This window comes from Dreissena polymorpha, chromosome 6, assembly GCF_020536995.1.
Source record: "Dreissena polymorpha isolate Duluth1 chromosome 6, UMN_Dpol_1.0, whole genome shotgun sequence".
Classification (NCBI taxonomy): domain Eukaryota; kingdom Metazoa; phylum Mollusca; class Bivalvia; order Myida; family Dreissenidae; genus Dreissena; species Dreissena polymorpha.
Window position 1 is genome coordinate 15,318,879 of NC_068360.1, and position 27,763 is coordinate 15,346,641.

Genomic DNA, 27,763 nt, shown 5'->3' on the forward strand with positions numbered 1-27,763 from the left:
ATGAGTGACTGGGAATGTTCAGGCACCCTCAAGTGCATAGGTTCCTATTGCACTTGTCCATCTAAGGCCCCGTACAACGGTTTTGAATGCCGGAACGATAGTGGTAAGTAACCCGACCTGGAATATTTAAAAATTAGTATAATATGACATTGTATTTATTACATCTTCAGAAAAAAATGAGCTTGTCAGTATTGTTTACTTTTTAAGAGATGCATAAAGCAAGAGATATTGGAAATACACATCTTATAAAACTGGCAAAATATTCAATGTCTCAGTGTTTTCGACTAAACGTAAGACGAAACAGTCGCTACTTTAAGTTTCCGTTTTCCGTCCTTGTGTTGGTTAAATCACCCTTACCCCTTTAACACATCTAGCAAATTAACTGTACACTAAAATACTCAACACTTATACATACAGAACGGTTTGACACGTCTATATTTGACAACTTAAACATGTGTGCGATTATTTTATATGACAACTCGGATATTAAGCTGGAATATTAAAGTTTAACTTAATAATTGCAGATTCGGGTATATCATGTAATTCGAATGCTGACTGCGGTTTCCTCAACGGAACAGTCTGCATTGGTACCGCTAACAGCTCTACATGCGCATGCCGGGACCCTTCGCAGAAGATGAACACTTCGACTTTGGAATGTGTGGATAGAGGTATTTAAAAACGTATTCTGGTGTTTAGAATAATATTCAGAATTATTTAGAAATATCAAACAAATATAAGTGTATTTATGACAGTTTAAATTGCATCACTAAACGATCGTGCTGAAGATTTTACGGAAATCATTTCGGCAACTCGTCAATATTGATAGTTTAAGATCTTAAATAATAACAATATAATTGTTATTGGTGATAAAGCGGTAATCGGCATTTTTTATATTAACATAAATCAATTAGTCATATTTTGTATTCCAGAGTACAATATAGAAAATATAGGGGAGTAAGCTGGCCTTCCAATTAATCGATTTAAGTGTGTTCCTTTACGAAGTTTTAAATGTTTTGTAAGTGGTTGTCACAGCGAAAATCATTCATTTGCTGTAAATTTGATGTATAACGTTTTTGTAAACACAATTATTTACAGAAATGTACGACCCTTGTGACAACGACGATGACTGCATGATGTCCCACACATGTGAAGTCATGTACGGCGGCTTAAGGCTTTGTATGGACGAATCATATAACAATACCACCGGTAATCAGTGGATAAGGTTAATTACCATTATGTTCAATTGTGTTGTATGAAATATATGATAGATACAACACATCGCAATATAACGCCTCTTAACACTAGACAGCTTAAGATAATAGATTTCGACTCGTATCATCATGACACAGACAGATGAGTTTGTAGCCAACTTGGTAAAGTTAAGCTTTTTTGATCGATATTTCATTTCTGTCCGTCGTGCATCGTATGTCGTGCGTCATGCGTAAACGTTTATTTAACGAATGATCATCATATTCCGCTTTGCTGATATACATTGTTTTCAATTGATTTAGGAATCCCATTATATATATTTGACATGTTTTAAAAACTGACATGAAATATCCGTTATAATGAGTATTATCTATATCGAGCTTTCAGAGATCGCTTTTAACCATTCTTAGAGAATCTAACACTCAGCAAACTTTATGTACTGTTGTTTTGCTGAAATATTATGAATGAAAGATTTATGTTTTACACGTTGTTCTGTTGATATCAAACTGATAATGTAATCAAAAATTTTTAAACTTATTTTCAGGCAACTGGAGTAATGGAGGATTCAACAACACAAGTAAAGATTTGTTCAACATATTTTCTTATCACATTAATAAAGAATACTATTCTGCATATCATTATGAATTATACAAATAATAAGAGAATTTTATATAAGCAATAGCAGATTGTGTTACCCTTATGATAATTTAAATCGTCAAACTAAGTGTGTGATGTTTGCAAGATAGATTCGTCAAATAAATATTATAATATCTTTCGTTATGATTAGAATTGCCTTAAACAGATTTAAATCTCCATTACTTTGCATTGGGGGTTATATGGAAATACGTTTGGTTAACCAAAATGGAAGACGCTGTCAGCAAATCAGATATTTTATGTTTACATTTGTTGTTTGCTGGTGTGTTTACTTCAATTATTAAAAAATTTGTAATCAAATACGTCAAGGTTGAATATAGGAAATAAAATGTATGTCCTGCCGCTTAACAAAAATAATATTTTTTATATGAACATAGTTATTTTATTCCAAACAGGCGACTATTACAAGTATTGCATGAGTGACTGGGATTGTTCAGGCACCTTCAAGTGCATCGGTTCCTATTGCACTTGTCCATCTAAGGCCCCGTACAACGGTTTTGAATGCAGGAACGATAGTGGTAAGTAAACCGAACTGGAATATTTAATCATTAGTATAATATGACATTGTATTTATTACATCTTCAGAAAAAAATGAGCTTGTCAGTATTGTTTACTTTTCAAGAGATGCATAAACGTAGAGATATTGGAAATACACAACTTATGAAACTGTCAAAATATTCAATGTCTCAGTGTTTTCGACTAAACGTTAGACGAAACAGTCGCTATTTTAAGTTTCCGTTTTCCGTCCTTGTGTTGGTTAAATCACCATAACCCCTTTAACACATCCAGAAAATAGACTGTACACTAAAATACCCAACACTTATACATACAGAACGGTTTGTCACGTCTATATTTGACTACTTAAAAATGTGTGCGATTATTTTATATGACAACTCGGATATTAAGCTGGAATTAAGCTGTTTACCTTATTAATTGCAGATTCGGGTATATCATGTTATTCGAATGCTGACTGCGGTTTCCTCAACGGAACTATCTGCATTGGTACCGCTAACAGCTCTACATGCGCATGCCGGGACCCTTCGCAGAAGATGAACACTTCGACTTTGGAATGTGTGGATAGAGGTATTTGAAAACGTATTCTGGTGTTTAGAATAATATTCAGAATTATTTAGAAATATCAAACAAATATAAGTGTATTTATGACAGTTTGAATTGCATCACTTAACGATCGTGCTGACGATTTTTACGGAAATCATTTCGGCAAATCGTCAATATTGATAGTTTAAGATCTTAAATAATAACAATAAAATTGTTATTGGTGATAAAGCGATAATCGGCATTTTTTATATTAACATATATCAATTAGTCATATTTTGTATTCCAGAGTACATTCTAGAAAATATAGGGGAGTAAGCTGGCCTTCCAATTAATCGATTTAAGTGTGTTTCTTCACGAAGTTTTATATGTTTTGTAAGTGGTTGTCACAGCAAAAATCATTCATTTGCTGTAAATTTGATGTATAACGTTTCTGTAAACACAATTATTTACAGAAATGTACGACCCTTGTGACAACGACGATGACTGCATGATGTCCCACACATGTGAAGTCATGTACGGCGGCTTAAGGCTTTGTATGGACGAATCATATAACAATACCACCGGTAATCAGTGGATAAGGTTCATTACTATTATGTTCAATTGTGTTGTATGAAATATATGATAGATACAACACATCGCAATATAACGCCTCTTTACACTAGACAGCTTAAGATAATAGATTGTGACTCGTATCATCATGACACAGACAGATGAGTTTGTAGCCAACTTGGTAAAGTTAAGCTTTTTTGATCGATATTTCCTTTCTGTCCGTCGTGCATCGTATGTCTTGCGTCATGCGTAAACGTTTATTTAACGAATGATCATCATATTCCGCTTTGCTGATATACATTGTTTTCCATTGATTTAGGAATCCCATTATATATATGACATGTTTTTAAAACTCACATGAAATATCCGTTATAATAAGTATTATCTATATCGAGCTTTTAGAGATCGCTTTTAACCATTCTTAGAAAATTTAACACTCAGCAAACGTTATGTACTGTTGTTTTGCTGTAATGGTATGAATGAAAGATTTATGTTTTACACGTTGTTCTGTTAATATCAAACTTATAATGTAATCAAATTTTTTTAAACTTATTTTCAGGCAACTGGAGTAATGGAGGATTCAACAACACAAGTAAAGATTTGTTCAACATATTTTCTTATCACATTAATAAAGAATACTATTCTGCATATCATTATGAATTATACAAATAATAATATAATTTTATATAAGCAATAGCAGATATTGTTACCCTTATGATAATATAATTCGTCAAACTAAGTGTGTGATGTTTGCAAGATAGATTTGTCAAGTAAATATTTTAATATCTTTCGTAATGATTAGATTTGCCTTAAACAGATTTAAATTTCATTTACTTTGCATTGGGGTTTATATGGGAATACGTTTGTTAAACCAAAATGCAAGACACTGTCAGCAAATCAGATATTTTATGTTTACATTTGTTGTTTGCTGGTGTGTTGACTTTAATTATTAAGAAATTTGTAATCAAATACGTAAAGGTTGAATATAGGAAATAAAATGTATGTCCTGCCGCTTGACAAAAATGATATTTTTTATATGAACATAGTTATTTTAATCCAAACAGGCGACTATTACAAGTCTTGCATGAGTGACTGGGATTGTTCAGGCACCTTCAAATGCATCGGTTCCTATTGCACTTGTCCATCTAAGGCCCCGTACAACGGTTTTGAATGCCGGAACGATAGTGGTAAGTAACCCGGACTGGAATATTTAATCATTTGTATAATATGACATTGTATTTATTACATCTTCAGAAAAAAATGAGCTTGTCAGTATTGTTTACTTTTTAAGAGATGCATAAAGCTAGAGATATTGGAAATACACAACTTATAAAACTGGCAAAATATTCAATGTCTCAGTGTTTTCGACTAAACGTAAGACGAAACAGTCGCTACTTTAAGTTTCCGTTTTCCGTCCTTGTGTTGGTTAAATCACCCTTACCCCTTTAACACATCCAGCAAATAGACTGTACACTAAAATACTCAACACTTATACATACAGAACGGTTTGACACGTCTATATTTGACAACTTAAACATGTGTGCGATTATTTTATATGACAACTCGGATATTAAGCTGGAATATTAAAGTTTAACTTAATAATTGCAGATTCGGGTATATCATGTAATTCGAATGCTGACTGCGGTTTCCTCAACGGAACAGTCTGCATTGGTACCGCTAACAGATCTACATGCGCATGCCGGGACCCTTCGCAGAAGATGAACACTTCGACTTTGGAATGTGTGGATAGAGGTATTTGAAAACGTATTCTGGTGTTTAGAATAATATTCAGAATTATTTAGAAATATCAAACAAATATTAGTGTATTTATGACAGTTTTAATTGCATCACTAAACGATCGTGCTGAAGATTTTACGGAAATCATTTCGGCAACTCGTCAATATTGATTGTTTAAGATCTTAAATAATAACAATATAATTGTTATTGGTGACAAAGCGGTAATCGGCATTTTTTATATTAACACAAATCAATTAGTCATATTTTGTATTCCAGAGTACATTATAGAAAATATAGGGGAGTAAGCTGGCCTTCCAATTAATCGATTTAAGTGAGTTCCTTTACGAAGTTTTAAATGTTTTGTAAGTGGTTGTCACAGCGAAAATCATTCATTTGCTGTAAATTTGATGTATAACGTTTCTGTAAACACAATTATTTACAGAAATGTACGACCCTTGTGACAACGACGATGACTGCATGATGTCCCACACATGTGAAGTCATGTACGGCGGCTTAAGGCTTTGTATGGACGAATCATATAACAATACCACCGGTAATCAGTGGATAAGGTTCATTACTATTATGTTCAATTGTTTTGTATGAAATATATGATAGATACAACACATCGCAATATAACGCCCTCTTAACACTTGACAGCTTAAGATAATACATTGCTACTCGTATTATCATGACACAGACATATGAATTCGTAGCCAACTTGCTAAAGTTAAGCTTTTTTGATCGATATTTCCTTTCTGTCCGTCGTGCATCGTATGTCGTGCGTCATGCGTAAACGTTTTTTTAACGAATGATCATCATATTTCGCTTTGCTGATATACATTTTTATCCATTAATTTATGAATCCCATTATATATATATATGACAGGTATTAAAAACTCACATAAAATATCCGTTATAATAAGTATTATCTATATCGAGCTTTCAGAGATCGCTATTAACCATTCTTAGAGAATTTAACACTCAGCAAACTTTATGTACTGTTGTTTTCCTGAAATGGTATGAATGAAAGATTTATTATTTACACGTTGTTCTGTTGATATCAATCTTATAATTTAATAAAAAATTATTAAAACTTATTTTCAGGCAACTGGACTTATGGAGGATTCAACAACACAAGTAAAGTGATGTTCAACATATTTTCTCAAGACATTAATACAGAATACTAGTCTGCATATCATTATGAGTTATACAGATAATAAGATAATTTTGTATAAGCAATATCAGATATTGTTACCCTTATGATAATTTAAATCGTCAAACTAAGTGTGTGATGTTTGCAAGATAGATTCGTCCAGTAATTATTATAATATATTTCGTAATGATCAGAATTGCCTTAAACAGATTTAAACCTCCATTACTTTGCATCTGGGTTTATATGGCGGTGACCCAATTTAAAATCATGTCTTATGTTGTATTTTAATATGCATTGTGCTTTCTCGTGTAGGCAAATGGTCACGTGCCATAAATAAGGGACCATCGGTTGGTGATTAGAGATTCCGTCCTGGTTATATATATTGGAAGTTCCAATATATATTTCCAGGACGTTGGAAGCAATTATCACCTTTCTTTACACATTATCCACAATTCTCTTTGTAAAGTTAAAATTGGTTGTAAAAAAGTGCAACGACATTATTAATCAAGTGATATAATTTGTCAGATAAAAACAAAGTTGAATTTTAAGGGAACAAGTGATGGAGAACTCTGATAAAAGCACATGGTCGTTTATTTATGTCATAGAACCAATTACCAATCGGTGTGCCAGAACAGAAAAGAAATACAACATGTAGGCACGATTAAACAATACGCAACTATGACACACATGAAAAATATGGAGTCCCTCGAACGGAACGGTCAAGGCAAAGCATCTTGAGCTTAAACCGGTGCCCGTATTAACCCATCGATTATAAGACTTTCGATTATAGAAAAAGTAGGAACTAAGAATAACACATCCAGCGTTTGAATTTATTCATGCTTCCACTGATAATTTTGCAATCAACACAAACTTCCACATGAAGAATGAATCAGACAAAGGAATTTATTTCCAAAATAGACTCAAAATGGAATCAACTTTGGATAATCAAATTGAAAGCACATGTTTCATTAAAAGATTACCTTTAATTAATTGTTAGGTCAATTCATGTCTGTGTTAAGCTTTAATCCGCCTTCTTTTTGAGCAGTTTCGTAGCAGTACAGCAGTTTTTCATTTTTCATGTTCCATTCTTCAAAATACGTTTGTTAAAACAAAATGGAAGACACTGGCATCAAATCAGATATTTTATGTTTGTGTTAGTAATTTGCTGGTGTGTTGACTTCAATTATTAAGAAATTTGTAACAAAAAAATGTAAAGGTCGAATAAAGTTAATAAAATTTATGTTCTGCCGCTTAACTAAAACAATAACTTTTTTTTATAACATGACCTACGCTCCAGGAGTAAAATAACGTAATGCTCAATTGTGTTTATTACACGGGTGTTATTACACTAGTTATATAACTGTAAAGTGACGTCATTGTTTACGAAATGACGTCATTATCCAGCGATTTTTGTCAGCTAAACTCTTTTACAATGTAAATAAACGGTGATAAGACCATAAAATAAAAATAAAATGTGTTGGTCATGTAATAAATATAATCTTAGATTCGTAAAGCCTCGTTTTTATCTTTATTTAGATGACTTGTTTAATGAATTCAATACAAAACGACCACTCATGCAAGATCCTATATTTATATGAACATAATTATTTTAATCTTAACAGGCGACTATTACAAGTCTTGCATGAGTGACTGGGATTGTTCAGGCACATTTAAGTGCATCGGTTCATACTGCACGTGTCCATCTAAGGCCCCGTACAACGGTGTTGAATGCCGGAACGATAGTGGTAAGTAAACCCTACTGGAATATTCAATCATTAGCATAATATGACAGTGTAATTGATAGATCTTCAGAAAGAGATGGGCTTGTCAGTATGTTTACTTTTAAAGAGGTTCATTAGGCCAGAGATATTGGAAATACACAACTTATAAATCTGGAAAATATTCAATGCCTCAGTGTTTTCGATTATACGTAAGACGAAACAATCGCTACTTTAAATTTCCTTTGCCCTTGCTTGTTTCGGTTACACAGCCATTACCCCTTTTACACATCCAGTAAATAGACTGTACACTAAAATACCCAACACTGATAAATACAGAACGGTTTGACGCGTCTATTTGACTACTTAAAAATGTGTGCGATTATTTTATATGACAACTCGGATATTAAGCTGGAATATTTAAGTTTAACTTAATAATTGCAGATTCGGGTATATCATGTAATTCGAATGCTGACTGCGGTTTCCTCAACGGAACAGTCTGCATTGGTACCGCTAACAGCTCTACATGCGCATGCCGGGACCCTTCGCAGAAGATGAACACTTCGACTTTGGAATGTGTGGATAGAGGTATTTGAAAACGTATTCTGGTGTTTAGAATAATATTCAGAATTATTTAGAAATATCAAACAAATATAAGTGCATTTATGACAGTTTGAATTGCATCACTAAACGATCGTGCTGACGATTTTTACTGAAATAATTTCGGCAACTCGTCAATATTGATAGTTTAAGATCTTAAATAATAACAATATAATTGTTATTGGTGACAAAGCGGTAATCGGCATTTTTTATATTAACATATATCAATTAGTCATATTTTGTATTCCAGAGTACATTCTAGAAAATATAGGGGAGTAAGCTGGCCTTCCAATTAATCGATTTAAGAGTGTTCCTTTACGAAGTTTTATATGTTTTGTAAGTGGTTGTCACAGCGAAAATCATTCATTTGCTGTAAATTTGATGTATAACGTTTCTGTAAACACAATTATTTATAGAAATGTACGACCCTTGTGACAACGACGATGACTGCATGATGTCCCACACATGTGAAGTCATGTACGGCGGCTTAAGGCTTTGTATGGACGAATCATATAACAATACCACCGGTAATCAGTGGATAAGGTTCATTACTATTATGGTCAATTGTGTTGTATGAAATATATGATAGATACAACACATCGCAATATAACGCCTCTTTACACTAGACAGCTTAAGATAATACATTGCGACTCGTATCATCATGACACAGACAGATGAGTTTGTAGCCAACTTGGTAAAGTTAAGCTTTTTTGATCGATATTTCCTTTCTGTCCGTCGTGCATCGTATGTCGTGCGTCATGCGTAAACGTTTATTTAACGAATGATCATCATATTCCGCTTTGCTGATATACATTGTTTTCCATTGATTCAGGAATCCCATTATATATATCACATGTTTTAAAAACTCACATGAAATATCCATTATAATAAGTATTATCTATATCGAGCTTTCAGGGATCGCTTTTAACCATTCTTAGAGAATTTAATACTAAGCAACCTTAATGTACTGTTGTTTTGCTGAACTGGTATGAATGAAAGATTAATGTAACACGTTGTTCTGTTGATATCACAAATTTTTAAACTGATTTTCAGGCAACTGGAGTAATGGAGGATTCAACAACACAAGTAAAGTGATGTTCAACATATTTTCTTATCACAAAAATAAAGAATACTATTCTGCATATCATTATGAATACTACAAATAATAAGATAATTTTATATAAGCAATAGCAGATAGTGTTACCCTTATGATAATTTAAATCGTCAAACTAAGTGTGTGATGTTTGAAAGATAGATTTGTCAAGTAAATATTATAATATCTTTCGTTATGATTAGAATTGCCTTAAACAGATTTAAATCTCCATTACTTTGCATTGGGGTTTATATGGGAATACGTTTGTTAAACCAAAATGGAAGACACTGTCAGCAATTGAGTTATTTTATGTTTACGTTTGTTGTTTGCTGGTGTTTGACTTAAATTATTAAGAAATATGTAATCAAATACGTAAAGGTTGAATATAGGAAATACAATTTATGTCCTGCCGCTTAACAAAAATAATATTTTTTATATGAATATAGTTATTTTAATCCAAACAGGCGACTATTACAAGTCTTGCATGAGTGACTGGGATTGTTCAGGCACCTTCAAGTGCATCGGTTCCTATTGCACTTGTCCATCTAAGGCCCCGTACAACGGTTTTGAATGCCGGAACGATAGTGGTAAGTAAACCGAACTGGAATATTTAATCATTAGTATAATATGACATTGTAATTGTTACATCTTCAGACAAAGATGAGCTTGTCAGTATTGTTTACTTTTTAAGAGGTGCATAAAGCTAGAGATATTGGAAGTACACAACTTATAAAACTGGCAAAATATTCAATGTCTCAGTGTTTTTTGACTATACGTAAGACAAAACTATCGCTACTTTAAATTCCCTTTTCCGTGCCCGTGTTTGTTTAATCACCATTACCCCTTTAATACATCCAGCAAATAGACTTTACACTAAAATACTCAACACTTATACATACATAACGGTTTGAATGTTTATTTTACTACTTAAATATGTTTGTGATTATTTTGTATGACAACTCGGATATTAAGCTCGAATGTTTAAGTTTAACTTAATAATTGCAGATTCGGGAATTACATGCAATACTAATACTGACTGCGGTTTCCTCAACGGGACTGTCTGCATTGGTACCGCTAACCGCTCGACATGCGCATGCCGGGACCCTTCGCAGAAGATGAACACATCGACTTTTGCATGCGTGGATAGAGGTATTTCAATAAGACATCTGGTGTTTAGAATAACATTCAGAAATGTTTAGAAATATCAAATAAATATTGATGTATTTATGACAGTTCGAATTGCATCACTAAACGATCTTGATGAAGATGTTCACGGAAATTATTTCGACAACTCGTCAATATTGATAGTATTAGGTCTTAAATAATAACACTATATTACTTATTTGTGATAAAGCGGTATTCGGCATTTTTTATTTTAACACATATCAATTAGTTATATTTTGGTATTCAATGGTACATTATGGAAGATATATGGGAGTGAGCTGGCCTTCAAATAAATCGATGAAACACCGTTTGTGCCTTAACGAAGTTTATTTTATTCACAGTGCTGGTTGTCACAGCGAAAATCATTCATTTGCTACAAACTTGATTGATAAGATTTTGTAAACTCAATTATTTTCAGGACTGTACGACCCTTGTGACAACGACGATGACTGCATGATGTCCCACACATGTGAAGTCATGTACGGCGGCTTAAGGCTTTGTATGGACGAATCATATAACAATACCACCGGTAATCAGTGGATAAGGGTCATTACTATTATGTTCAATTGTGTTGTATGAAATATATGATAGATACACCACATCGCAATATAACGCCTCTTTACACTAGACAGCTTAAGATAATACATTGCGACTCGTATCATCATGACACAGACAGATGAGTTTGTAGCCAACTTGGTAAAGTTAAGCTTTTTTTATCGATATTTCCTTTCTGTCCGTCGTGCATCGTATGTCGTGCGTCATGCGTAAACGTTTATTTAACGAATGATCATCATATTTCGCTTTGCTGATATACATTTTTATCCATTAATTTATGAATCCCATTATATATATATGACAGGTATTAAAAACTCACATAAAATATCCGTTATAATCAGTATTATCTATATCGAGCTTTCAGAGATCGCTTTTAACCATTCTTAGAGAATTTAACACTCAGCAAACTTTATGTACTGTTGTTTTACTGAAAGGGTATGAATGAAAGATTTATGTTTTACACGTTGTTCTGTTGATATCAATCTTATAATGTAATCAAATATTTTAAACTTATTTTCAGGCAACTGGAGTAATGGAGGATTCAACAACTCAAGTAAAGATTTGTTCAACATATTTTCTTATCACATTAATAAAGAATACTATTCTGCATATCATTATGAATTATACAAATAATAAGAGAATTTTATATAAGCCATAGCAGATAGTGTTACCCTTATGATAATTTAAATCGTCAAACTTAGTGTGTGATGTTTGCAAGATAGATTTGTCAAGTAAATATTATAATATATTTCGTAATGATTAGAATTTACTTAAACAGATTTAAACCTCCATTACTTTGCATTGGGGTTTATATGGGAATACGTTTGTTAAACCTAAATGGAAGACACTGTCAGCAAATCAGATATTTTATGTTTACGTTTGTTGTTTGCTGGTGTGTTGACTTTAATTATAAAGAAATGTGTAATCAAATACGTAAAGGTTGAATATAGGAAATAAAATTTATTTCCTGCCGCTTAACAAAAATAATATTTTTTATATGAACATAGTTATTTTAATCCAAACAGGCGACTATTACAAGTCTTGCATGAGTGACTGGGATTGTTCAGGCACCTTCAAGTGCATCGGTTCATATTGTACTTGTCCATCTAAGGCCCCGTACAACGGTTTTGAATGCCGGAACGATAGTGGTAAGTAAACCGAACTGGAATATTTAATCATTAGTATAATATGACATTGTATTTATTTCATCTACAGAACAAAATGAGCTTGTCAGTATTGTTTACTTTTTAAGAGATGCATAAAGCTAGAGATATTGGAAATACACAACTTATAAAACTGGTAAAATATTAATGTCTCAGTGTTTTCGACTAAACGTAAGACGAAACAGTCGCTACTTTAAGTTTCCGTTTTCCGTCCTTGTGTTGGTTAAATCACCATAACCCCTTTAACACATCCAGCAAATAGACTGTACACTTAAATACTCAACACTTATACATACAGAACGGTTTGACACGTCTATATTTGACTACTTAAAAATGTGTGCGATTATTTTATATGACAACTCGGATATTAAGCTGGAATATTAAAGTTTAACTTAATAATTGCAGATTCGGGTATATCATGTAATTCGAATGCTGACTGCGGTTTCCTCAACGGAACAGTCTGCATTGGTACCGCTAACAGCTCTACATGCGCATGCCGGGACCCTTCGCAGAAGATGAACACTTCGACTTTGGAATGTGTGGATAGAGGTATTTTAAAAAGTATTCTGGTGTTAAGAATAATATTCAGAATAATTTAGAAATATCAAACAAATATTAGTGTATTTATGACAGTTTGAATTGCATCACTAAACGATCGTGCTGAAGATTTTTACGGAAATCATTTCGGCAACTCATCAATATTGATAGTTTAAGATCTTATATAATAACAATATAATTGTTATTGGTGATAAAGCGGTAATCGGCATTTTTTATGTTAACAAATCAATTAGTCATATTTTGTATTCCAGAGTACATTATAGAAAATATAGGGGAGTAAGCTGGCCTTCCAATTAATCGATTTAAGTGTGTTCCTTTACGAAGTTTTAAATGTTTTGTAAGTGGTTGTCACAGCGAAAATCATTCGTTTGCTGTAAATTTGATGTATAACGTTTCTGTTAACACAATTATTTACAGAAATGTACGACCCTTGTGACAACGACGATGACTGCATGATGTCCCACACATGTGAAGTCATGTACGGCGGCTTAAGGCTTTGTATGGACGAATCATATAACAATACCACCGGTAATCAGTGGATAAGGTTCATTACTATTATGGTCAATTGTGTTGTATGAAATATATGATTGATACAACACATCGCAATATAACGCCTCTTTACACTAGACAGCTTAAGATAATACATTGCGACTCGTATCATCATGACACAGACAGATGAGTTTGTAGCCAACTTGGTAAAGTTAAGCTTTTTTGATCGATATTTCCTTTCTGTCCGTCGTGCATCGTATGTCGTGCGTCATGCGTAAACGTTTATTTAACGAATGATCATCATATTCCGCTTTGCTGATATACATTGTTTTCCATTGATTCAGGAATCCCATTATATATATGACATGTTTTAAAACCTCACATGAAATATCCATTATAATAAGTATTATCTATATCGAGCTTTCAGAGATCGCTTTTAACCATTCTTAGAGAATTTAATACTAAGCAAACTTAATGTACTGTTGTTTTGCTGAACTGGTATGAATGAAAGATTTATGTAACACGTTGTTCTGTTGATATCACAAATTTTTAAACTTATTTTCAGGCAACTGGAGTAATGGAGGATTCAACAACACAAGTCAAGTGATGTTCAACATATTTTCTTATCACAATAATAAAGAATACTATTCTGCATATCATTATGAATACTACAAATAATAAGATAATTTTATATAAGCAATAGCAGATAGTGTTACCCTTATGATAATTTAAATCGTCAAACTAAATGTGTGATGTTTGAAAGATAGATTTGTCAAGTAAATATTAAAATATCTTTCGTTATGATTAGAATTGCCTTAAACAGATTTAAATCTCCATTACTTTGCATTGGGGTTTATATGGGAATACGTTTGTTTAACCAAAATGGAAGACACTGTCAGCAATTTAGTTATTTTATGTTTACGTTTGTTGTTTGCTGGTGTGTTGACTTTAATTATTAAGAAATATGTAATCAAATACGTAAAGGTTGAATATAGGAAATACAATTTATGTCCTGCCGCTTAACAAAAATAATATTTTTTATATGAATATAGTTATTTTAATCCAAACAGGCGACTATTACAAGTCTTGCATGAGTGACTGGGATTGTTCAGGCACCTTCAAGTGCATCGGTTCCTATTGCACTTGTCCATCTAAGGCCCCGTACAACGGTTTTGAATGCCGGAACGATAGTGGTAAGTAAACCGAACTGGAATATTTAATCATTAGTATAATATGACATTGTAATTGTTACATCTTCAGACAAAGATGAGCTTGTCAGTATTGTTTACTTTTTAAGAGGTGCATAAAGCTAGAGATATTGGAAGTACACAACTTATAAAACTGGCTAAATATTCAATGTCTCAGTGTTTTTTGACTATACGTAAGACAAAACTATCGCTACTTTAAATTCCCTTTTCCGTGCCCGTGTTTGTTTAATCACCATTACCCCTTTAATACATCCAGCAAATAGACTTTACACTAAAATACTCAACACTTATACATACATAACGGTTTGAACGTTTATTTTACTACTTAAATATGTTTGTGATTATTTTGTATGACAACTCGGATATTAAGCTCGAATGTTTAAGTTTAACTTAATAATTGCAGATTCGGGAATTACATGCAATACTAATACTGACTGCGGTTTCCTCAACGGGACTGTCTGCATTGGTACCGCTAACCGCTCGACATGCGCATGCCGGGACCCTTCGCAGAAGATGAACACATCGACTTTTGCATGCGTGGATAGAGGTATTTCAATAAGACATCTGGTGTTTAGAATAATATTCAGAAATGTTTAGAAATATCAAATAAATATTGATGTATTTATGACAGTTCGAAATGCATCACTAAACGATCTTGATGAAGATGTTCACGGAAATTTTTTCGACAACTCGTCAATATTGATAGTATTAGGTCTTAAATAATAACACTATATTACTTATTTGTGATAAAGCGGTATTCGGCATTTTTTATTTTAACACATATCAATAAGTTATATTTTGGTATTCAATAGTACATTATGGAAGATATATGGGAGTGAGCTGGCCTTCAAATAAATCGATGAAACACCGTTTGTTCCTTAACGAAGTTTATTTTATTCACAGTGCTGGTTGTCACAGCGAAAATCATTCATTTGCTACGAACTTGATTGATAAGATTTTGTAAACTCAATTATTTTCAGGACTGTACGACCCTTGTGACAACGACGATGACTGCATGATGTCCCACACATGTGAAGTCATGTACGGCGGCTTAAGGCTTTGTATGGACGAATCATATAACAATACCGCCGGTAATCAGTGGATAAGGGTCATTACTATTATGTTCAATTGTGTTGTATGAAATATATGATAGATACAACACATCGCAATATAACGCCTCTTTACACTAGACAGCTTAAGATAATACGTTGCGACTCGTATCATCATGACACAGACAGATGAGTTTGTAGCCAACTTGGTAAAGTTAAGCTTTTTTGATCGATATTTCCTTTCTGTCCGTCGTGCATCGTATGTTGTGCGTCATGCGTAAACGTTTATTTAACGAATGATCATCATATTCCGCTTCGCTGATATACATTGTTTTCCATTGATTTAGGAATACCATTATATATATATGACATGTTTTAAAAACTCACATGAAATATCCGTTATAATAAGTATTATCTATATCGAGCTTTCAAAGATCGCTTTTAACCATTGTTAGAGAATTTAACACTCAGCAAACGTTATGTACTGTTGTTTTGCTAAAATGGTATGAATGAAAGATTTATGATTTACACGTTGTTCTGTTGATATCAAACTCATAATGTATTCAAATTTTTTAAAACTTATTTTCAGGCAACTGGAGTAATGGAGGATTCAACAACACAAGTAAAGATTTGTTCAACATATTTTCTTATCACATTAATAAAAAATACTATTCTGCATATCATTATGAATTATACAAATAATAATATAATTTTGTATAAGCAATAGCAGATATTGTTACCCTTATGATAATTTAAATCGTCAAACTAAGTGTGTGATGTTTGCAAGATAGATTTGTCAAGTAAATATTATAATATCTTTCGTAATGATTAGAATTGCCTTAAACAGATTTAAATCTCCATTACTTTGCATTGGGGTTTATATGGGAATACGTTTGTTAAACCAAAATGGAAGACACTGTCAGCAAATCAAATATTTTATGTTTACGTTTGTTGTTTGCTGGTGTGTTGACTTTAATTATTAAGAAATTTGTAATCAAATACGTAAAGATTGAATATAGGAAATAAAATTTATATCCTGCCGCTTAACAAAAATAATATTTTTTATATGAACATAGTTATTTTAATCCAAACAGGCGACTATTACAAGTCTTGCATGAGTGACTGGGATTGTTCAGGCACCTTCAAGTGCATCGGTTCCTATTGCACTTGTCCATCTAAGGCCCCGTACAACGGTTTTGAATGCCGGAACGATAGTGGTAAGTAACCCGCACTGGAATATTTAAAAATTAGTATAATATGACATTGTATTTATTACATCTTCAGAAAAAAATGAGCTTGTCAGTATTGTTTACTTTTTAAGAGATGCATAAAGCTAGAGATATTGGAAATACACAACTTATAAAACTGGCAAAATATTCAATGTCTCAGTGTTTTCGACTAAACGTAAGACGAAACAGTCGCTACTTTAAGTTTCCGTGTTCCGTCCTTGTGTTGGTTAAATCACCATAACCCCTTTAACACATCCAGCAAATAGACTGTACACTAAAATACTCAACACTTATACATACAGAACGGTTTGACACGTCTATTTTTGACTACTTAAAAATGTGTGCGATTATTTTATATGACAACTCGGATATTAAGCTGGAATATTAAAGTTTAACTTAATAATTGCAGATTCGGGTATATCATGTAATTCGAATGCTGACTGCGGTTTCCTCAACGGAACAGTCTGCATTGGTACCGCTAACAGCTCTACATGCGCATGCCGGGACCCTTCGCAGAAGATGAACACTTCGACTTTTGCATGTGTGGATAGAGGTATTTTAAAACGTATTCTGGTGTTAAGAATAATATTCAGAATAATTTAGAAATATCAAACAAATATTAGTGTATTTATGACAGTTTGAATTGCATCACTAAACGATCGTGCTGAAGATTGTAACGGAAATCATTTCGGCAACTCGTCAATATTGATAGTTTAAGATCTTATATAATAACAATATAATTGTTATTGGTGATAAAGCGGTAATCGGCATTTTTTATGTTAACAAATCAATTAGTCATATTTTGTATTCCAGAGTACATTATAGAAAATATAGGGGAGTAAGCTGGCCTTCCAATTAATCGATTTAAGTGTGTTCCTTTACGAAGTTTAAAATGTTTTGTAAGTGGTTGTCACAGCGAAAATCATTCATTTGCTGTAAATTTGATGTAGAACGTTTCTGTTAACACAATTATTTACAGAAATGTACGACCCTTGTGACAACGACGATGACTGCATGATGTCCCACACATGTGAAGTCATGTACGGCGGCTTAAGGCTTTGTATGGACGAATCATATAACAATACCACCGGTAATCAGTGGATAAGGGTCATTACTATTATGTTCAATTGTGTTGTATGAAAAATATGATAGATACAACACATCGCAATATAACGCCCTCTTTACACTAGACAGCTTTGAATAATACATTGCGACTCCTATCATCATGACACAGGCAGATGAGTTTGTAGCCAACTTGCTAAAGTTAAGCTTTTTTGATCGATATTTCCTTTTTGTCCGTCGTGCATCGTATGTTGTGCGTCATGCGTAAATGTTTATTTAACGAATGATCATCATATTCCGCTTTGCTGATATACATTGTTATCCTTTGATTTAGGAATCTCATTATATATATATATATATATATATATATATATATATATATATATATATATATATATATATATATATATATATATATATATATATATATATGACAGGTATTAAAAACTCACATAAAATATCCGTTATAATAAGTATTATCTATAATATCGAGTTTCAGAGATCGCTATTAACCATTCTTAGAGAATTTAACACTCAGCAAAATGTATGTACTGTTGTTTTGCTGAAATGGTATAAATGAAAGATTTATTTTTTGCACGTTGTTCTGTTGCTATCAATCTTAGAATGTAATCAAAATTATTAAAACTTATTTTCAGGCAACTGGACTAATGGAGGATTCAACAACACAAGTAAAGTGATGTTTTACATATTTTCTCAAGACATTAATACAGAATACTAGTCTGCATATCATTATGAGTTATACAGATAATAAGATAATTTTGTACAAGCAATATCAGATAATGTTACCCTTATGATAATTTAAATCGTCAAACTAAGTGTGTGATGTTTGCAAGATAGATTCGTCAAGTAATTATTAAAATATCTTTAGTAATAATTAGAATTGCCTTAAACAGATTTAAACCTCCATTACTTTGCATCTGGGTTTATATGGCGGTGACCCAAGTTAAAATCATGTCTAATGTTGTATTTTCATATGCATTGCGATTTCTCGAGTAGGCAAATGGTCACGTGCCATAAATAAGGGACCATCGGTTGGTGATTAGAGATTCCGCCCTGGTTATATATATTGGAAGTTCCAATATATATATATATATATATATATATATATATATATATATATATATATATATATATATATATATATATATATAACCAGGACGTTGGAAGCAATTATCACCTTTCTTTACACATTATCCACAATTCTCTTTGTAAAGTTAAAATTGGTTGTAAAAAATTGCAACGACATAATTGATCAAGTGATATAATTTGTCAGATAAAAACAAAGTTGAATTATAGGGGAACAAGTGATAGAGAACTCTGATAAAAGTACATGGTCGTTTATTTATGTCATAGAACCAATTGCCAATCGGTGTGCCAGAACAAAAAAGAAATAGGCATGACTAAACAATACGCAACAAAGACACACATGAAAAATATGGAGTCCCTCGAACGGAACGGTCAAGGCAAAGCATCTTGAGCTTAAACCGGTGCCCGTATTAACCCATCGATTATAAGACTTTCGATTATAGAAAAAATTAGGAACTAAGAATAACACATCCAGAGTTTGAATTTATTCATGCTTCCACTGATAATTTTGCAATCAACACAAACTTCCACATGAAGAATGAATTAGACACAGGAATTTATTTCCAAAATAGACTCAAAATGGAATCAACTTTGGATAATCAAATTGAAAGCACATGTTTTATTAAAAGACTAACTTTAAGGAATTGTTTGGTCAATTCATGCCTGTGTTAAGCTTTAATCTGCCTCCTTTTTGAGCAGTTTCGTAGCAGTACAGCAGTTTTGCATTTTTCCTGTTCCATTGTTCAGAATACGTTTGTTAAAACAAAATGGAAGACACTGGCATCAAATAAGATATTTTATGTTTGTGTTAGTAATTTTCTGGTGTGTTGACTTCAATTATTAAAAAATTTGTTACAAAAATGTAAAGGTCGAATAAAGTAAATAAAATTTATGTTCTGCCACTGAACTAAAACAATAACTTTTTTTATAACATGACCTACGCTCCAGGAGTAAAATAACGTAATGCTCAATTGTGTTTATTACACGGGTGTTATTACACTAGTTATATAACTGTGAAGTGACGTCAGTGTTTACAAAATGACGTCATTATTCCAGCGAATTTCGTCAGCTAAACTCTTTTACAATGTAAATAAACGGTGATAAGAGCAGAAAATAAAAATAAAATGTGTTGGTCATGTTATAAATAGAATCTTAGATTCGTAGAGCCTCGTTTTAATCTTTATTTAGATGACTTGTTTAATGAATTCAATACAAAACGACCACTCATGCAAGATCCTACATTTATATGAACATAATTATTTTAATCTTAACAGGCGACTATTACAAGTCTTGCATGAGTGACTGGGATTGTTCAGGCACATTCAAGTGCATCGGTTCAAACTGCACGTGTCCATCTAAGGCCCCGTACAACGGTGTTGAATGCCGGAACGATAGTGGTAAGTAAACCCAACTGGAATATTCAATCATTAGCATAATATGACAGTGTTATTGATACATCTTCAGAAAGAGATGAGCTTGTCAGTATGTTTAGTTTTGAAGAGGTTCATTAGGCCAGAGATATTTGAAATTCACAACTTATAAATCTGGCAAAATATTAAATGCCTTAGAGTTTTTTCGATTATACGTAAGACGAAACAATCGCTACTTTAAATTTCCTTTGCCCGTGCTTGTTTCGTTAACATAGCCATTACCCCTTTTACACATCCAGCAAATAGACTGTACACTAAAATACCCAACACTTATAAATACAGAACGGTTTTACACGTCTATTTGTCTACTTAGACATGTTAGCGATTATTTTCGATGACAACTCGGATATTAAGCTGGAATATTAAAGTTTACCTTAATTATTGCAGATTCGGGTATATCATGTTTTTCGAATGCTGACTGCGGTTTCCTCAACGGAACTGTCTGCATTGGTACCGCTAACCGCTCTACATGCGCATGCCGGGACCCTTCGCAGAAGATGAACACATCGACTTTTGCATGCGTGGATAGAGGTAAATGAATAAGGCATCGGGTGGTTAGAATAATATTCAGATATATTTAGAAATATCAAACAAAAAAATGATGTATTATGACAGTTCGAATTGCATCATAAACGATATTGCTGACGATTTTTCAGGGAAATATTTCATATTAAAACATATTCATTAGTCATATTTTGTATTCCAGAGTACATTTAAGCAGATATATGAGAGTGAGCTGGCCTTCAAATAAATAGATGAAAAGACCGTGTGTTCCTTAACGAAGTTTATTTGATTTCACAGTGCTGGTTTTCACAGCGAAAATCATTCATTTGCTCCGAACTTGATTGATAACGTTTTTGCAAACTCAATTATTTTCAGGACTGTACGACCCTTGTGACAACGACGATGACTGCATGATGTCCCACACATGTGAAGTCATGTACGGCGGCTTAAGGCTTTGTATGGACGAATCATTTAGCAATACCACCGGTAATTAGTGGATTAGGTTCATTACTATTAGTTTCAAGATTGTGTTATGAAATATGTGATTCACACAACGCCTCGCGTTATAACGGATCTTTTACATTTAACAGCCCAATATATTACATGGCGTCTCATAAAATCAACACACATGTTAACATGCTTTGGGCCAGTTTAATCAATGTAAGCTTTTTAAACGTTCAAACATTGTCATATAATTCGTATTCATTTAACATCGTTCAATGCACAAAAATTAATGATCTAAACAAAACGTTGATATATTAAACACACACATAGTATGTTTGAGGCATTTTTATGTCTTACTTAAGATAAATGCAAACGTTGAATTTTTAAGTTGCATAACAATAAAATAAAATATGTAAATACCCACAAAAGGATATGCCGCGGTCAAATTGTATGTGCAAAATTATTTTACAATTTATTATATATTTTTATTTATAAAATTATATATATTTTCAGGAAACTGGACAAATGATGGATTAAACAATACAGGTAAAGCAATTATCAGTGTAATAAGAGTTACAAAAACACTTCACAGTAATTAAAATCTGATCTCTCATATTCTGGAACAAAATATTGTTTGAATGAAATGGATAGACATTCTTTTGCGAAGTTGTATATGCATTCAGTGTGTTGCCTTGAAAAAACTTATTGGTTGAGACAATAATTTATCTCTTGTTAAGTTTATGAAGATTCGAAGATAAAAAATCGCAATATAAAGTTATGAATATTGGCTGTATAACAGTAAGTGTTTTACTTAGCGGTTGAAATAAAACGTTGAGTTCACTATCAAAACAATGACAAAAAAATGTAGAGTTGTTATATACCTTATATACCTTAAAATACGTTTGCACTGACAAATGCCTTATCACGAAAAATATCGAAAATAATTATACCTCTTTACCTTGTCCAGTAGTAAACTCCCAAATACTAGTCCACGCATAATTTGAATTTGATAGGAGGTCGGAAAGTAGTAAAGCCCTATTTTGCTATACTGTTAATATACCTCGCGGGGAAAAACGGGAACACGGGTGTTTCGAAAAAAAGGTATTATCAGTAAGAGCTTTTAAAAATGGATTTGTGAAACAAATTGTCGATGACCGCTTGACTGACCATTGTACTTGCACCAGTAAACGATACAAATCCACTACATTTGAGTATGGATGAGGTATTTGGAGCGGCAGAATGATTTGCTTTGACCAACATTACATTAACAACACATACATATTTAACGACTTGCTTAATATCTTACCAAGTCTAAAATAATAAGTATAGTTGCACAAAAATTACGTACCATGATTCATATAATATGTATACGTATTATATGAATAATATATCATTTCCGATAGTTATACATATTATCTCATAGAATGTGACATACATAGTATATTATAAATTGAGCTTCGAATAGTTCGGCGTTAACCAAACTTTTTGAGATTCGTTATTTAACGAAGTGATGTGATTTATTATATTTTTATCCCACTAATTGGCATTGTCGATATGAAAAGTAAGACATTCTCAAATTATAAAAAAACTATTTCATGCAACTGGACGAATGAGGGATTTAACAATACTATTACAGTGATATTCAATATATTTCTCAACAAAAGTGTTATGTGATACTATTCTGCAAGGCGGTATGCATACAATTAATTGTACAAGTGATTTATATAGGCGATATGAGTTTGTATTCATTTTTTGTTAGCTATAATCCCTAAATTAAGTCATATTAAAATAAGGGGAAGAAACATACGGTGGCATAGAGGTGACATTCACTTCTCTTTTTCTAAATTGCTCTCCTCTTTTTTTCTATCTCGTGGCTACGAGTAAGCTATGTCGTGGCCACGAGCTAGAAAAAAGAGGAGTGCAAAACTAAATAAAAGCGGAGTGCAATTAAAAAAAGAGCGGTGCAGTAAATAAAAACAGAGTGCATTAAACAAAAGAGGAGATAATTTTCGCTATCTCGAGATCCCGAGTTAGCCAATCAAATTTTGCGTAACATGTGCAAATATTCTGTACGCATATATATAGCTGGTCAAAGCAGGCAAGGCTCTGATATAACATAACATACTATTATTAGTACTTGAGACTTAAGATAGCACTTGAGATAATTTTGATGATGCTTTGCATATGTGTCAGGGAATTTGGACATACGGATCAAATACGACAGGTAATGATAATACGTTTACAGTAAACATCCACTGTACGCACACACATATTGGAAAGCGGAAAGTAATTATATAATCGTTGTAAAATACAAACCACAAACGAAATAAACTGCATACTCACGTTCCATGTTTTGTTGATATTTAAAATAATGTATATATATATATATATATATATATATATATATATATATATATATATATATATATATATATATATATATATATATATATATATATCAATTATATACAGAAGTGCCATGTTTGGTGATATTCATAATACTGAATTATTATCAATTATTTATCTTGCCACGTGCCTTTAAATCAGCCTGATAACCAGGTCACCTTATAACCCAAAAGTCTTTAAGCTAATGATCACGTGACCTCAAATATCCGTTAGTCGTTCTCCGGTGACGGAATACTTTTTTCTATTCATAAAATACCAAATACATGTAAATTACTGTTTGTTTAAACATGCATAGATTCTATATTGTTTTTTGTTATTATTCGGGGGGTGGTGGGTGGGGTGGATTTGATTTTTGTTGACCAATAGTTTGTAAATATGTAAATAAAACATTCAAAATGCAAAACATTGTGATAAATGGTACTAAGTGTAACCTACTCTTTATAAGCGCTTAAGCACTATGATCGCTGTAACATCGCCTGCTGTACATGTACATAGCCAGTTGACATAGGTTTTCACTGTATTAATTTGATTTATTTTATTTATATAGTAATGTTGTAAATGTTACATGATAAATAGAATAATAGGTTGGTGACGCGGATGGAGAATGATTATCAGGCTCGTCGGAGGATCTTATTAGGTGAGCCGATAAATTCCAACGCCTTTGCAGATAACCATTCTCAATCCACGTCATCAAACTATTACTCTCTATATACTGACGTGCCGTGTATGTTTGGAAGATAAATATCTTGCCCACAATGCAGGCCCTTGATTAATATAAAAGTATGTGAGTGTTTTTCTAGAAATGCGCATGAATATGATTTCATAACGAACAATTATCGTAAAATGAAGATACTTGATGCTTGAAATAGCACTAGGTATAATGCTGATGATAATTTGCCTGTTTTTAGAGAATTGGACACCTGGACCAAATATGACAGGTAAAGATTACACGTTTAAAGTAAACTGACGCTAAAAAGTAGAGCGGAAAATGATAACGAAATCGTTCTAAAATACAAATACACACGAACTAATATGTATATTTCCTCGAAAACACATTTACTTATTTGTCTCGTTAATGCTCGTATGAATAAGTGATACTACGAACTTTATTAAAGTATCGATTCCATGAAATGAATTTTGAGAGGTCTGTAGGACAGACACTCATTTCTATGTAATCGTTTGCAGTTGTCACATACAAAATGCATACATACGAACGAAGAAAATGTTTGTTGTGAAAACTCCAAATAAAATCATGAATCAGTTTCTGTCGAAATGTACAGAAAACTCCATGTTTAAAACAGCGATTTATTGTGTGCTTTACAAAAAATATGTACTCGAGTAATACAGAGGTATTATTAGCAATGTACATTATTTATATACAGATTGTAAATTGGATGTTGATAAATCAATACGTTGCCTTCAATGCAGGTCCAAATACATATGTATTTTGTAAATATAAGAAAGTAATGGATGTATGGTTTTAAATCAGGATTGCGCATGTTGATGATTTAAAAAATCGTGATATTCCACATGCAAACATATTTACGAACAAAATGTTTCTTGAAAAAACTCAGAGCATCATCTTGAATAAGTATGTGTATAAATGTACAAAAAGCGCCATTTGTTAAAAAAACAATGTACTGGGCAGGTATGTTTAAAAAATATTTTGCTAAGTAATTGCCTAAAATGTACGTCCAAATACTGGTTAATTTGTTGGTATTATAAATTATCACAACATTAAGATACTTTAGACTTGGAACAGAACTTGAGCTGATGCTGATTATGATTTGCCTGTTTTTCAGGCAATTGGACACCCGGACCAAATATGACAGGTAACGACGACATGTCATAGTTAACATTCATTGTTTGATAAATCCGCAGACAACAACATAAATGGAAATCATCATTCTGAAATATACGAGATAAACGAACTGAAATGTCCGTATTTTAATAGTTTTATTTACTGAAGGTTCGCCTAAATGTCATTACTCAAAAACAAATTCTATGGATATATCTTTTCTTTCAAATAAAGTGGTAGATGGTCTCTAAGAAAGGCATATTGGTCAGTGTTAACTTCGCCATTTCGACATGATGCATGTAGACTTATTGACAAATAAAATGTGTCATGGAAAAGCTCGAAATGACATTTTAGAAACTTAAGATTTAAAACTGAAAAAAACGCTACATGTTTTTAGAATAAAAATATTAGTTATGATCAAGTAATTGTCGACTTTATGTTTTCTATGTAGCAATCTGTCGTTTTACATTATTAAGTCAGTCAACATTGGTTCATAAATTATGGGAGTTATTTCCATTTCAACGTTCTTTATCAGTCAATAGGTGATACTACGAACTTTATTAAAGTATCGATTTCCTTAAATCAATTTTGAGAGGGTCTGTAGGAAATAAACACTTTTCCATGTAAACTTTGCAATTGCCACGTGCCACATGCATACATAGGGAAGAAGAAAATGTTTGTTGTGAAAACGCAGAATAAAATCATGAATCATTTTCTGTCTGAATGTGCAGAAAACTCCATATGTTTAAAACAGTGTTTTACTGTGTGCTTTACAAAAAATATGTACCATAGTTATACATAAGTATTATTAGTTATTTACATTATTTATATACAGACATGCCGTGTTAATTGGATGTTGCTAAATCAATACATTGCCTTTAATGCAGGTACACATACTTACGTATTTTGTAAGTATTAGAAAGTAATAGGTGTATGGTTGTCAATCAGAATTGCGCATGTTGAGGATTTGAAAACCATCAATTATCCCTAGATTAAGATACTTGAGATTATGGATTTTCAGGAAATTTGACACCCGGACCAAATACGACAGGTAACGAGTGCACGTTTACAGTAAACAGTCATTGTTTGACTAATCCATAGACAACAACATAAATGGAAAACATAGTTTTTAAATTTACGAAATAAACGCTGAAATGTCAATATTTTAATTTTTTCATTTACTTACGTGCTGCATTCAATTTATAATTAAAAACAAATTATATTAAACTATCTTTTCTTAAAAAAGAAGTATTGGAGGGTCCCTAGGAAAGGCATATTCGTCAGTGTTAACTATGCAATCATGACATAACGCATGTAGACTTATTGGCAACGTAAATGTTTCATTCGGAAGCTCATATTAACATTTAAAAAACTTAATATTTGAAACAAAACGCTACATGTCTGAAGAATACAAATCTTATTTTAAATCAAGTAATTGTCGACTTTGTCTATTCATTATGCAGCAATCTGACGTTTAATATTATAAAGTCAGTTATCAACTATCCATAAACTGGGGGAGTTATTACCTTTACAAGCTTCTTTGTAGCCCGTCAGTAAATTTCAAATGATACCCGAACTGCATTATGCATGTTAACAATTCCAAAACTAATTGTGATACTTGAAACCTAGGATTACACTTGAGGTAATGCTAATGATGCTTTGCCAATTTTTCAGGGAATTGGACAACCGGATCAAACATGACAGGTAACGTTAATACGTTTAGAGTAAACAGCCATTGTTCTCAATTTTTTCCATGCGGCACGTAATCATGTAATCGTTTTAAAATACAAACAACAGACGAAATACACTGCTTAGAGACTTACCA

The 27,763-nt window shown here is 32.4% G+C and overlaps 1 protein-coding gene across 1 annotated transcript; it reads left to right on the forward strand.

Moving 5' to 3' along the window:
• On the forward strand, positions 1-27,704 carry LOC127834331 (neurogenic locus notch homolog protein 1-like). Its single transcript, XM_052360077.1, has 31 exons — positions 1-103; positions 525-668; positions 3,375-3,485; positions 4,031-4,063; positions 7,984-8,106; positions 8,524-8,667; positions 9,096-9,206; positions 9,733-9,765; positions 10,237-10,359; positions 10,778-10,921; positions 11,355-11,465; positions 12,012-12,044; positions 12,517-12,639; positions 13,060-13,203; positions 13,630-13,740; positions 14,267-14,299; positions 14,772-14,894; positions 15,313-15,456; positions 15,890-16,000; positions 16,548-16,580; positions 17,053-17,175; positions 17,597-17,740; positions 18,167-18,277; positions 18,906-18,938; positions 20,631-20,753; positions 21,174-21,317; positions 21,666-21,776; positions 22,248-22,280; positions 25,049-25,078; positions 25,943-25,972; positions 27,613-27,704. Exons 1-31 carry the CDS (start codon positions 1-3, stop codon positions 27,702-27,704), a joined length of 3,009 nt encoding a protein of 1,002 aa, XP_052216037.1.
• Positions 27,705-27,763: the final 59 nt, after the last annotated feature.